The sequence below is a fragment of the Electrophorus electricus genome, chromosome 17 (assembly GCF_013358815.1).
Source record: "Electrophorus electricus isolate fEleEle1 chromosome 17, fEleEle1.pri, whole genome shotgun sequence".
Classification (NCBI taxonomy): domain Eukaryota; kingdom Metazoa; phylum Chordata; class Actinopteri; order Gymnotiformes; family Gymnotidae; genus Electrophorus; species Electrophorus electricus.
In genome coordinates, this window is record NC_049551.1 from 7,237,826 (window position 1) to 7,250,682 (window position 12,857).

Here is a 12,857-nt window from a genome sequence, read left to right on the forward strand (position 1 = left end):
AGCATAGAGCTTCTGCATGGACATACAACACACACCGCTCAAGATATATGCCTTCAGAGCCCCTGTGATTATCAGACAATAGATAATATAAAAGCTAAATATATCTCATGCAGGACTGCCCTGAAAAAAAAAAAAGTTATTGGCACCAGAACCATTTGGGTGTTTTCATAGCAAATTAAAATAACCAAAGAATCTGAGGACTAGGGCAGGAATAAGTCTGGCCACTGCGGATGCCTTCAGACACCATGGCATAACACTCCTTTGACTGCTGTAATACTAGACCATTCACACTTAGGCATTCAGATATACCTGAGTTGTTAGGGTAAGGATTGAATCTATTAAAGAATGGTTGCCACTGAAAACATTTTTGTACATGTAATTATTTATTTATTTATTTATTTATTTTTACTTCAGGTATTATAAAATCTCAGATTTGATGGTGCTAGAGCATTTGATTAGATGTAAGCTTAGGCTTCCTATGGGCTAGCTACAAGAGTAGGAGGCTTCTAGAGCCACGTTGCCCTCTGGTGTCCATAAGTGAAAGTGTCACTTGAGTTGTGTTTTCCCACAGCCACAAACATTTTTAGTCAAATAGTCAAATTCAGTAGTTAAATTCAGTAGTCAAATTCAGTGCATCTTGTAAGGCACAAACACACTTTGGCTCACACACTTTTGAGCAAATACTTGTATATCTACATGTGTAATTCCATTTTGACACATGAAAAGTACAGATTGATTAGGTTTTCATTAAGAATAAAAAATAATAAAATATTAACTTTACAAGTATTACCCCAGAGTTGCTTTAATTCAATCCTTTGCGATTAGATTTTAGAAATGTTACAAAAGCTATTTTTCTAGAAATGTCTCTTTTAAAAAAATACCGTGAGCCATATTTGGCTGGCAGGTTGATAAATTAAACAGTTCTCATATTTATTAGAGGTGTTTAAAATTCTTTGTGGGATTTTTAGGGTTCCCTTTTTGTATTTGCACATTTGTTTCTTGTCTCTTGTTCATAGACCTGTTTACAATCATATGATTACAATCATAGCACAGCTCATAGCACATGCATGCACTTAAAGTTTATAGATCACCACTTTGGACCATAGATGCTGCTTAATGGCTGCGTAGTTCTTCTGGAAAACCCTGTTTGCCCAGCTTCTGCAGATACATGAGGCAACTGCTCAAGCACAGTAAAACGGCTATGTAGTTGTTGTTGTTGTTGTGGCTGCTTGTCTAAGAGCGATTTGAGTGATAGTATTGGCAGCAAACATGTTAAAACAGCCCACATGTGTGGCGTCTATCACTGACTCAAGCTTGTGGATCAGTGTGGATCTCTGCATCTCCTGTCACTGTCCCATTCTACACCTAAATCTCACTCGGCTTATTTAGCCACTCCATGTTAGAGAAATAGATGGTGAAGATGGAGGATGGGCCAGTGCCCCAACAGTCCATACTGTCACTGTGCAAACAGTGAGGACAATACAACGGTAATAACTGGATGGAAACCGGGTTGGGGTGTTGCCCTGCATGGGGAGATTAACACACTTGAATCTGTGTGTGTTTCAGTGCGAAAATGCAGAGCAGAAACAGAAGGACTTGTTTGTGGAACTCAGCAAGATTCGGGAGGAAGTCAGTAAGTTCTGTGTATTTCCGTCTCCTTTTCAAAACACTTGAAAAAGGTGTAGTTGAATTCCTTTTCCACCTTTCTATTTTATTTTTTTTTATCTATCTTTGATAAAACATTACCTTTGAGAATTTCAGTTACTATAAATGCTCTGCAGAGTATAGGCCATACTCTATTGGAAAAAAAATCCTTTAAACGTAGAGTGTATGTTTGAAGGAGTGCTGAGCCTCTGTCCTTGCGCCACCTGGTGGCCAGATTTCGCCACTGCACGCTGGGAGCGGCTGCAGCAGGAGAAGGCTGAGCTGGAGTACAGCTTTAAACATAAGCTGAAGCAGCTCCAGGACCAGCAAGAGTCTGAGCTTGTGGCTCTGGAGGAGGAGCTAAGAACCCGCCATGCCTCCGACATGGCCCATCTGAGAGCTGAGCACCAATCACACGTGGAGGAACTGCGAACCCAGCAACAGGAGCAGGTGTGTTCGTTTGTGACCTACCCTATGGAAAAATCATTTTATATTTAATAAAAATGTTTATATTTTTATTTAGTCTCAGTAAAGGAACATGTTAATGTAGTTATCCCAATCTTTAGTCAGATAAATTCAAATCACAGCCTTTAAGAACTAATTATCATAGGTTTTACACCTTCTTTGTACCTAATCTGTTAACTACCATTGATTACAAAATCTACTACCATATTTAAATTAAAAACCCAGGTTTAATTATCTAGGTTTTAAGTAAGAAGAGGCCTCATCTACAGGCATTTAACACAGTAATCCTCAAGGGGTCTTAGCACAAATGTAATTAAACGTCATGGGATTTCCAGCCTAAACGTCTGCTCCTGTATGCAGATCGAAGAGTTAACAGCTCAGCACGAGGCTGCCTTGGAAGATCTGAGAACAATGCACAACATCACCATGGCAACACTGCAGGAGGAGCATGCAAGGACCATGAGAGGTCTGTGCTTGGATTGCAGTTTCACTTGTTGCAGTCAGGGGGCAGGCATGGTGCATTTCTACTCACTGCAGGCAAAATGTCAGCACTGTGGAGTTGTCGTTCCAGCAATGGGGAGACATGGCACACGTGTATTGATCGCTTGTTTGTTTTTGTGCCCTGCTCTCAGACCTGAGGAAAGCCCACGAGCAACAGAAAGCTACTTTAGAAAGCGACTTTGAGAAGCACAGACAGTCTCTGCAGGTAAATTCACGTGTATTTAAAGAACAGGTTTCTTTGCTTTGCTCTTTGCTCAAGCCTTTGCTTAGTAGTGGATCATAACTCGTGGATTTTCAAGCTGAAATAAGACTGGTGGTGTTTTCAGGATGAGGTAGACGTGTTGACGTTCCAGAACCAAGCCTTGCAGGACAAAGCTAAACGCTTTGAGGAGGCACTGCGCAGGAGTGCTGATGAGCAGATAGTGGTGCATCACTTATTCGCACACTCTCACACCTACAAATGTGCAAACACACCTGAATAATTTGTCATGCTTGGTAGCCCGTGGTTCATGAAGCGTCTTCATGGGTGTGCTCTCCAGGATGCTCTGGCTCCATACCAGCACATAGAGCAGGACCTGAAGAGCTTGAAGGAGGTTCTGGAGATGAAGAACCAGCAGATCCATGACCAGGAGAGGAAGATCTGCCAGCTGGAGAAAGTGGTAAGCTCTACATTTAAGTGTGTGAAAATTTTTTTAAAACTCTCAGTGAGAAGCAGGTGAATCAGCAGGAATTCCTGTTTTCTTTATAAATTGTGATGTTCAGCACTTGTGCCAAATTACAATAGTAACTGTGTTCTTTTGGTCCATATATATGTTTTGTACCAGACCGAACGTATGTTTTATCACTCAGCTAATGCTGTCTAGCGAGAAACTTAATATACCTCGGCCTCCCTTGGAAGAATCAGTATTTGTCCCTAACTGTGTGACCTAAGCTTATCCCACCAATGTTTGGAATGTTAAAGCATGCTCAGTGAGACGGAGAACGCATAGATCATCTGTGTTTTACAGTGCAGGGAAGGTGTGTATAAGAATTTAATGGGGAGCCCTTTGGTCACCTGATCCTTTGAGCAGGCCCAAAAGAACGTGTACCTGGAGGAGAAGGTGCAGGTGCTGCAGCAGCAGAACGAGGACCTGAAGGCCCGTATTGACCGCAACCTTGTCATGTCCAGGTAGCCCTCACCATCTGCATGCTCCATCAGTCAGTTGGTAGAATGAAGCACAGACCTTTCATCTACAGCTCCTTTTTGATTGCACAGGCACAAATGGCCAAAATAATGAAAAAAAACCATGCTGTACCTATACACAATGCATTAAATAATTGTATTGCTCCTGATTTTAATGTGTGGAGTCTAATTTGGTTGAGTCTTTTAAAGCAAATCTACTTATTCTGTAACATAGTAGACAGATGGTAGACAATGAGAGAGCCATGGGGTGCTGAATTGGGGTGTGAAATGCAAGGGGCATGCCTGTGAGTGTGTGCGCGCCATGCCTCTCACAGGCAGCTGTCTGAGGAGAACGCCAACCTGCAGGAGTATGTGGAGCGGGAGTCCAGCGAGAAGAAACGGCTAAGCCGAGACAACGAGGAGCTGCTGTGGCGTCTGCAGACCAGCCCCCACCTATCACCCTGCTCCTCCCCCAGCCACAGAGTCTTCTTCCCCGGGTCCGACATCCCACCCTACCCTTATTCCCCGGGCCCAGGAACCCCCACTCACTCCTCCTACTCACCCGGGCCCCGCACCCCCGTGCACAGAGTGGTCTCTCCCGGCCCAGCCACACCTACTCACAGGGGTTCACCAGCAGCTAGGAGTTCCCCCGCACGAGTCCCCAATGCCAACACACTACCCAGATAAGCTGTACAGCAAAAAAAAACAAACCAACAAAAGACCCCAAACTGAGCTCAAACTCCTCCCTGTTTTACCACTCGGTTCTCTTTTTCACTTTTTCAGAGTACCGTACTTCATCAAAGTTCTAAACGTTTTTGTTCCCTGTTGACGGTTTCACAAAAAGATTTCAGCGTTTTGAGGTGGAATGTGGAAACTAAGTTCCCTCACGTTCTACTGAGTACGTAGACAACTCACGGCCATCCACAGATGCTGCCACCAATGAGCTGGTCACCTGCAGGGCTGATTCCCCAGCCCACGCCTGTGAAGGTCAGACTCAGAGCACCACTGTGAAATAAACAGTGCTAACTGTGTGTGGAATCAGAGCCATGCATGGTGTGTATTCCCTGAAGCTCCTGTATATCTCTCTCCATAGTTCAGTGAATATTCTCCAGTCCTTCCTCCTCAGCAGTCTGTTGTCCTTCTTGACGCTAATTCTGAAGCAGAGGCCAGAATCAGAACGCAGACCTCACACTACAGGTGAAGCCTTAGATACCTGCCTCTCCACCTTCTACTCACCACCAGCAGTCCATCTGGGCTCAAAGGAAGCCATGATTCAACGTTTCAGAGCAGGAGCATGTTCATCTTAGTCACTATAGATACATCATTCAGAAACGGTTTTCGGAGACATTTTAAAGTCGCAGGGTGTAAGTCAGAGTCTCCTGGGTGTATGGCATGCCTTAAGGTCCGGATGCAATATACCAGTTCTTTCTTACACAATGATTTAACACTAATTTTGAGACTGAAATTAGAATTGTAATGGAATGAATGAGCTATCTGGATTCAATCATACAAATTATTGCTTTTTTTAAAAAGTGTCACACTTATAATGCTGACAAATTTTGGACATATATTTTACGCATGACTTTCAACGCATTATAGTTTAGTCATGTCCACTGGGTGTATCCAGGTCTTTCATTTGGTTTGCCAGTGCTCTCTCTAACACCCTTCTCAAGCCAGCCTTGAAATTGAAGTCTGAGCCTTAACAGAAGCATATAGACAATGCCTTTGGGATAAACATAAGAACCAGGACTGCGGCTTTAAATGTGAGCTGCTTGCAGTCCTCCAGGGTATTGGCTTTGGCAGAGTCCCTTTCATGGCTAAGATAGGTTGGCTGGCATAACCTCAAACTACCAATAAACTCTCTATGTCAGTGCAGCCTCTGCTCTGGTCTTCCAGTACTGTCTGTGATGGCTTCCGCTCAGGGTAACACCCCTCAGGTTGCCATGCACCTATGGAACTTTCTCAAAGGCCCCATAAAATTTCAGTGTTTGCCTCACACACCAAAACAGGGAGGTGTAGAGCGTGTAAAGATACCGACTACGGGAACTGTTGTAAATGTTGCTGTCATTTTTTTACTAGTAATATTTGTATGGTAGATCACGGAATTTTTTGCTATGTGCATGTGTTGTACAAGTCTTCCAGGCTTTTTGTTGTTTTGTTTTGTTTTGTTTTGTTTGTTTGTTTGTTTGTTTGGGTTTTTTGTGAGAATTTGGATAGTGGATAATGTAGTTGCTGGGATCCCGGGTACGAAAGCTTTCACATCCTAGCTTAATGACTAAAAGACTCGGAATGAATCACACCTCATTAGTGAGCCAATATTACCTTTTTACACATGTACTACTGTTTTACCAATGAGAATGGATAAGTCTGTTGTTCTCAAGTGTTGACTAAATGAAGTTGTTTTTAGTGTAGTTATAGTAACCCTTATTACCTCTGTAGGACGTAGCATTAGTTAGAAATTAATGTCTCCATATATATATATATATATATATATATATATATATATATATATATATATATATATATATATATATATATAAACTAGAAAGGGGAGATATATATATATCCTTTCTAGTGTGTGTGTGTGTGTGTATATATATATATATATATATATATATAAACTAGAAAGGAATGTAGCCTAATTATTTACTAAAATGGCATACTTTAAAAGTTCAGGGATTTTTTGTTTGTTTTTGTTAAATAGTGGACACCTTTAATAACAAAATAGCACACTCTTTTCATCCCAAGATTTAATGATGTGTCTGGATACATTTAGAGCTAATTGATATGAAAACTGAATGAACACTGCTCTAGTCATTATATTTATAGCAATAAAACAGGTCTACCCTAAAGAAATCTTTAACGAAAATAAGCGAACAATGAATTTCCCCAGTCTGAGCATTCGCAAAATGTGCCAGAATGGAAATATAAAAAATGTTAATAATAAAGCATGATAAGCTGAACAGTGCCACAAAGAATTTCTTCATAAAACTTACTTACAGTACCTTTATCAGACAAAGCTATGACATTATTTTTGTCAGAACATTAGGTGGCAAAAATAGCTTTCACCCCAATTCATTTTTGATAATTCTAAGTGAGCAAACTTTTGAAATTGGTGATTTATTTTCTACTGTAGAATTAGTGAGCCAGTATATTCTTACCTGTTTCAAGGGTAAACCACTTTCAGATACAAATTTTGATACTGCTGTCAGATGTTTACTGGTATTTTTCTTTACAATATCAACGTACTGATGGTGCTATCAGGGGGTACAAGAAACGACACAATTAACCAGACTACCGTCATTCAAGACCAGCTGACAAGTATAACGTGCTGTTTTTCGTAAGTTCTTTTAGGGACAGTATGTAGTGTGTTTTTATTAATAAGGGCACTCTTGTAGGACTGATTTTTTGTTGTTGTTGTTAAAGACTTTATTTTTTTAGATTATATGAAATATTTTTGTGTTCTTTTCTGTAATTTGTAAAACCTGCACGCTGTACAGTACTTGATATTTAATATGGTATGACATTATATACAATGTCCTGTCAGTAATGTACAGTGGATTCTGTGGTAGAAATTCTTTTTAAATAAGGTTGGAGAAATATCACCCTCTGTTTTTGCTAGAAAGATCCAGATATCAAAGATACTCAAATTAGACATTAAATATTTATAACAGAACCTGTACTTTAACCTGTCCAAACAAACAAACATGAACAAATACCTTTCATAAGTCATTATTGCATAAAGTTATATAAACACTTTGATTTAGATACAAAACTACTGTAGTTAGTTCTTTGTCAACAAAACATCCTTGCATTTGAATTCAAGCCAAAAAATACAAATAAAAACAATAAGTAAAAACAGTTTCACAAATTGTATTTAGCATTACACATATTTAAATATTTGACTAATGTGCCTTGGTTTAAAGTACAGTACCAAAAATGAAGACATTGTTAACAATGGTCCTTTGAAAACTCAATATGGTTCAATGATCTGAATAAATGATTATTAGTGATTATTATGTAATTTGCAAAAACATTTTATTTTAATTGTTCATTTGTTTTGGAACACACAGAGCATTTGGAGAATTATTTTTTGAATGTTTGCGCAACCTCCACATCCACATTAGGGTGTTTTCTAAGATCATGTAACTTGTTAAGTACTGATCTACTACATTTTTATATAAAATCCAAAAAGACTGGAGAAACTTAGAGATCTTATTCCCTTCCTAAATGAACATAATGACCACATGATGGGTGGTGAAAACAAAACATCAGTGAAACATTAAAACACAAACATTCAAAATAAACTCATCTACTTATCTAGGTCAGCTGCAATGAGAAGAGTAAAACTCATTTTATCTCAAGTAAAAAGTGAAAAAAACGTCTCAAAACATCTTAATTAACTTAATTTATCTTAATTAAAAACCTAAAATATTTGGTATAGTATAAAACACTAAATCTGTATATGTTAAAAATGTAGGAATATTGTTTTGCAACTTTATTGAACATAATTTCCCCTTTTTTATTCATTCTCTTTTTTCTAGAAAGTAGTCATCCTTTCTGGATCTCTCAGAGTTTTTCCCCTACACTGATGAACTAGTTTCAAATTGTACTAGCAAAAGCTGAGTCAGGGCTGAGGCTGACTTGGGGCTTTGTCTGATCAGCAATGCTTCACGCGAACTCCTGACTGACAGCATCTCATTGAGAACAAATAAAAACACACACAGGCCATACAAATGGGTGGTCAAGTCAAGCTCATTACTAAAACCTGCTGAATTCCCCTTACTTTCTACTTCCTTTGGCCACGTGGGTTTGCAGTCACATGTGTAAATAGTATTTATTGTGTCACAGAAATCAGCAGTGCATGTTTGTCTGGGCAGGTCTCTCTTCTCTGTGTAAGTGCTTTTTTGTCTTTTCTTTGTGATGGTCTGCACAGTAAGTGTAAACTGTAGCGTAGTTGGTATTAATCTAAGGAATGGACAATATTTATAACTGAAAACATTTGTATGCACTTTGGGAAGGGTGGATATTAAAATGCTTCTAAAGAGAATATGATTGTTTTGTATTTTGTTGTTCCCAAGGATAGATGGATAACCTGTGTGTGTGTGTGTGTGTGTGTGTGTGTGTGTGTGTGTGTGTGTGCACGTGTGTGTGTGTCCACATGTGCTGACTCAATGTATGCATGCACAGGCTTGTAGGATCTCTTTATGAGTTGCTAAATCCTTGCTGAGTCTTTAAACAATATTCCCAGGCTATACAGCAATCAGGATGTTTATTACGTCCCCCTTCATTGTTCCTTTTCTCTCCCATATGCCCGCCAGCACGCATGCGCATTCCCTCACCCCGGAGGACTGATCCTTTGGGGATTCACTTCCTCCACAAACAAAGCATCAACAGAGTCTTAGAGATGGTGAAGTGTTTGCTGGTACTCACCTTCTCACACAGACCATCATTCTCTTCACAGAAATCAGGTGGAATCATTTGATTATTTTGTTTCTTGTTTTATTTTTTGTTTTATTTTTTGAAGAGTGTGTGTGCTAAAGAAAGAGCTGAACCAAGGTGGAGCAGTGGTCTCACTGCTTTAGCAGGTAAGAGTCACAGTATAAGTCTTATAATGTGGTCTTATAATGTCTATATATATAATGTCATACACTATATTAAACATACACTATTACATTATTAATATACTTATTTCTTTAAAACCGTATATACAGACCCGATGATATATTCACCTAGGCAACATAAGTTGAGACATAGACGTACTAAAGAAATACTGAACCATAGACATTAGAATATTTAGACACATTTTCTCTGCCCAAAACAGTTTTTGTGGGTAGTACAACATTGAAATTCTAGTCCTTGATTCAAGTGCTAAATCTCACTTCAAGATAGCAAGCAGGAAGTAAGCCTTGGGTAAGAACTATACGATAGCTCAAGGCAGCCATCGTTAGCCATGCTGTGTGTGTAAGATGCAACACTCTTCTCATATCCTATGACTCCTCTCAAGTGCTGTGACTCTATTTCTTTATCCTCCATAATCCTTCCTCGCAGCAGAGGTGGTGCTGAAATGGGGTGGCAGAATGCAATCGAGCTCGTGGTGGGCCTGCATGCTTTGGCCATGTTCATGACCTACCCGTTGCTCCAGCAGTATGTGCACCAGAGGCTATGGCAGCAGTTGGGTGGCTACGCCTACTCCACCAGCATGGACCGGTCTCTCTGCACAAGCAACTCCAGTAACCTGAGCCTTCATCAGGTTAGCCTCGCCCTGCACAGCTCCTCAGCTGAGCCAGTCCCCTAATCGGAACTAGGGCCAGTGTCCACTTACACACGTAGCTGCGATGCAGGGTAAATTATGATTTCATTAAATAATATGATAAAGTAATATGATCTGTTGATGTGCTCAATTGAAAAATTGCCATATTCAAAGTTAATATTTAATCTCATTTCTCGCACAACTACCCATTCCACTTCAATTTAATAACCGCATTTAGAACTGGTTCTGCAGTTAATAAGTAAATAAGACCCTTTCACTCTCATAATTACTAGTCATTCAATACCACTGCAGTCTCACTATGCGTGTGCGCTCATTGCACCTGTCTGTGAAGCAGGCCGTGCAGAGGGAGACGTCACGCTTCCTCCTGCATAGTGAGCTGTGCTTCCTCCTTCCCGGCCTGGTCTCATCTCTGTTCCTCGTGTCGTACAGCGACTGGCGAGGGCGGAAGGCAGCCATTGTGCCGCCGCTTGTGGGTGACCTCCTCTTCACACTCACTTATTTTGTGGTGAGCAGATTCTCGCTCAGCCTCGGATACCTGCTGGGTGCCTCCTTCCTCGCCGGGATACTCGGCGGTCCCGGCTCGCTGATCGGAGGTTGCTTCTGTTACGTGGCCGACCGCAGCGCAGAGGGGCCGCCTGAGTCGAGGACCGTCCGGATGGCCCGCCTGGACGCCGTGCTGGGTACACTGTCTGGCCTTGGCTCACTTTGCACGGGGTTCTACGTCAGAGCAGCCGGCTTCAGCTGGCCCTTCCTCTCCGCGTCCGCGCTTCATCTGCTCAATCTGCTGTACGTGCTTGCGATCCTGCAGGAGCCTTCGGCTCGTCCTGGCCACGGCCCAGCCCCCAAGCCCAGCGCCTCCGGTCCCAGGTCTGCCACCGAGCCCACTCATCTGAGCCCTGCTCAGGCCATCGCCGGCCGTCTGCAGGGCATCTACCTGCTGTTTGCATCTTCCACGCAGAGACGAAACACAGGGTTGCTGCTCATGTTGAGCGCCTTCAGCTTCTACAAGGTGATCGTGAAAGCTAGCCATGCATTTCCAAGCTCTCTCTGCTTAGAGATTATCAACATATTAGTGCACTGATTCAGATCTCATTTGTCAAATTTTGACCACTCAGCAAAATGGCATAGAGCCAACCTTAAATGATTTTAGTGGAACATATTGTGCATGGTATCAAAATCAAGCTGTAGTAAACAAGCTCTTGAAGTCAATTTCCGCAGGTGTCCAAGCTGGGCGGCATGTCCATGGTCATTCTGTATGAGCTGAACGCTCCGCTGTGCTGGAGTGAGGTGCTCATTGGCTACGGAGCTGCTCTTTCCACACTGATCTACCTGAGCAGCTTTGCAGGTGTGGCCGTGCTCTCCCGATGGTTGCCAGACCCCTGCATCACCCTCCTTGGCATGTTCTCCCTGGCCTCAGGCCTCTGCCTGGCTGCCTTTGCCAAGACCACACTGCTCATGTTTCTAGGTCAGTTAGATAACATTGGGAGGGGATGGCTGGATGGATGGATGGATGGATGGATGGATGGATGGATGGATGGATGGATGGATGGATGGATGGATGGAAAAAATAAACAGCCAGATATAGATAGATATATAGGCAGAGAATATAACTACTTAATGCATGAATAAACCTGAGACAGTATAGCAGTAGTGTGCTCTGTGGCCTTGCAGTACGATTGCCTCTTCTCCTGTCCATCATGCCTGCTCCTGTGATGCGCTCCATGATGTCCAAACTGGTACGCAGCTCTGAACAGGGTGAGAGCCTGGTCATGTGACTCCATGTGCTTCTCTTGTGTTCTTCCTCCTTAAAATCCAAGTTCTGTTCCACACACTGTTAACTTTGCCTGAATACTCTTATCCCAGCTATGGATGTGTGGCGTCGGTCAAAAAAAAAACAAAAAACAATGGGGTGTGCTTTGGTTATAGAAACTAGAAACTCCTTCTAGTCAGCTTTGCCTTCTTCACATAACATAAAAGGATCAAAAAGATGTAATAAGGACTTTCTAGTCTTGACATTGGCCCCATCCACACTTCTCTCATTTTTTCAGTCTGTTTGCTACCTGCAATAATCAATCAAGGAACGAAGTCTCCCTCAGTGTAGGGCACTGTCAGTTGGATATGTGACTGTCTAAGTGCTCCCTCTACCCTCTTCCTCTGTAGGCACTGTGTTTGCATGCGTGGCCTTTGTGGAAATGCTGAGCATGGCCGTGGCCTTACCGCTGTTCACCAGCACCTACGCTGCTACTGTCTCCTGGTTCTCAGGTTTTAGTTTTCTTCTCGCCGCCAGCCTTACCCTAATACCAGCCATTCTGATTGGGTGAGCGCCTCATACTTATGTCAATTACCAGCCACTCTGATTTGCTGAACCCTTTGTCCTTATTCCAATACTAAACACTCTGATTGGGTGAGATCAATCTGAGATTTAGCTCAACTTCATTCAGACAGTTTGGAAATGTAGGAATGATGTCGTCTGTTCCAATTCAGTGCTTTCTAGGGCGATAGAAAGATATCCAGCGTCAAATGTCAAATGTTCCTCTGGCTTCCTCCAGTACTACACTGTGGCTTCGTCTGGATGTGGGGGAGGAGTCTGACAGACTGACTCCTGAAGACGACGCAGAGGACAGTGCAAGACCTGCCGAAGTCATTCAGCTACCACAGTGGCATAAATGAGACTGTCCTCGCTGCCTGTGACCTGCCCACAGCAATGCCAATACCAATGCCATTACGCATATTCATGTGTGTCAATGAGTTATAGGTCTAGCTCCAGGACTTTGTAAAAATCTGTTAATTGCAACATAGAAAATAGGTCAC

General features: G+C 42.0%; 2 protein-coding genes across 2 annotated transcripts in view; both read left to right on the forward strand.

Moving 5' to 3' along the window:
- Positions 1 to 6,018, forward strand: part of mtus2a (microtubule associated tumor suppressor candidate 2a) — a 49,044-nt gene extending 43,026 nt beyond the window's left edge. Inside the window, 8 exon segments of the mRNA XM_027016128.2 lie at positions 1,567 to 1,633; positions 1,880 to 2,094; positions 2,470 to 2,575; positions 2,742 to 2,815; positions 2,937 to 3,035; positions 3,150 to 3,269; positions 3,678 to 3,778; positions 4,108 to 6,018. Of these exon segments, the coding sequence (XP_026871929.2) occupies positions 1,567 to 1,633; positions 1,880 to 2,094; positions 2,470 to 2,575; positions 2,742 to 2,815; positions 2,937 to 3,035; positions 3,150 to 3,269; positions 3,678 to 3,778; positions 4,108 to 4,459 (1,134 nt within the window). The 3' untranslated portion in view covers positions 4,460 to 6,018.
- A 3,821-nt stretch (positions 6,019 to 9,839) lies between these two features.
- Positions 9,840 to 12,790, forward strand: LOC113581181 (solute carrier family 46 member 3). The gene is made up of 6 exons (XM_027016143.2): positions 9,840 to 10,025; positions 10,381 to 11,055; positions 11,265 to 11,511; positions 11,718 to 11,801; positions 12,207 to 12,363; positions 12,596 to 12,790. Exons 1-6 carry the CDS (start codon positions 9,840 to 9,842, stop codon positions 12,714 to 12,716), a joined length of 1,470 nt encoding a protein of 489 aa, XP_026871944.2. The 3' UTR covers positions 12,717 to 12,790.
- The last annotated feature ends 67 nt before the right edge of the window (positions 12,791 to 12,857 follow it).

Bases quoted from the DNA above. Each gene is read 5' to 3' on its own strand.
- LOC113581181 (XM_027016143.2), top strand. From the start codon at position 9,840: ATGGGGTGGCAGAATGCAATCGAGCTCGTGGTGGGCCTGCATGCTTTG. The intron at 11,512-11,717 runs GTCAGTTAGATA...GTGGCCTTGCAG, and splicing joins CACACTGCTCATGTTTCTAG to TACGATTGCCTCTTCTCCTG. The intron at 11,802-12,206 runs GTGAGAGCCTGG...CTTCCTCTGTAG, and splicing joins GGTACGCAGCTCTGAACAGG to GCACTGTGTTTGCATGCGTG.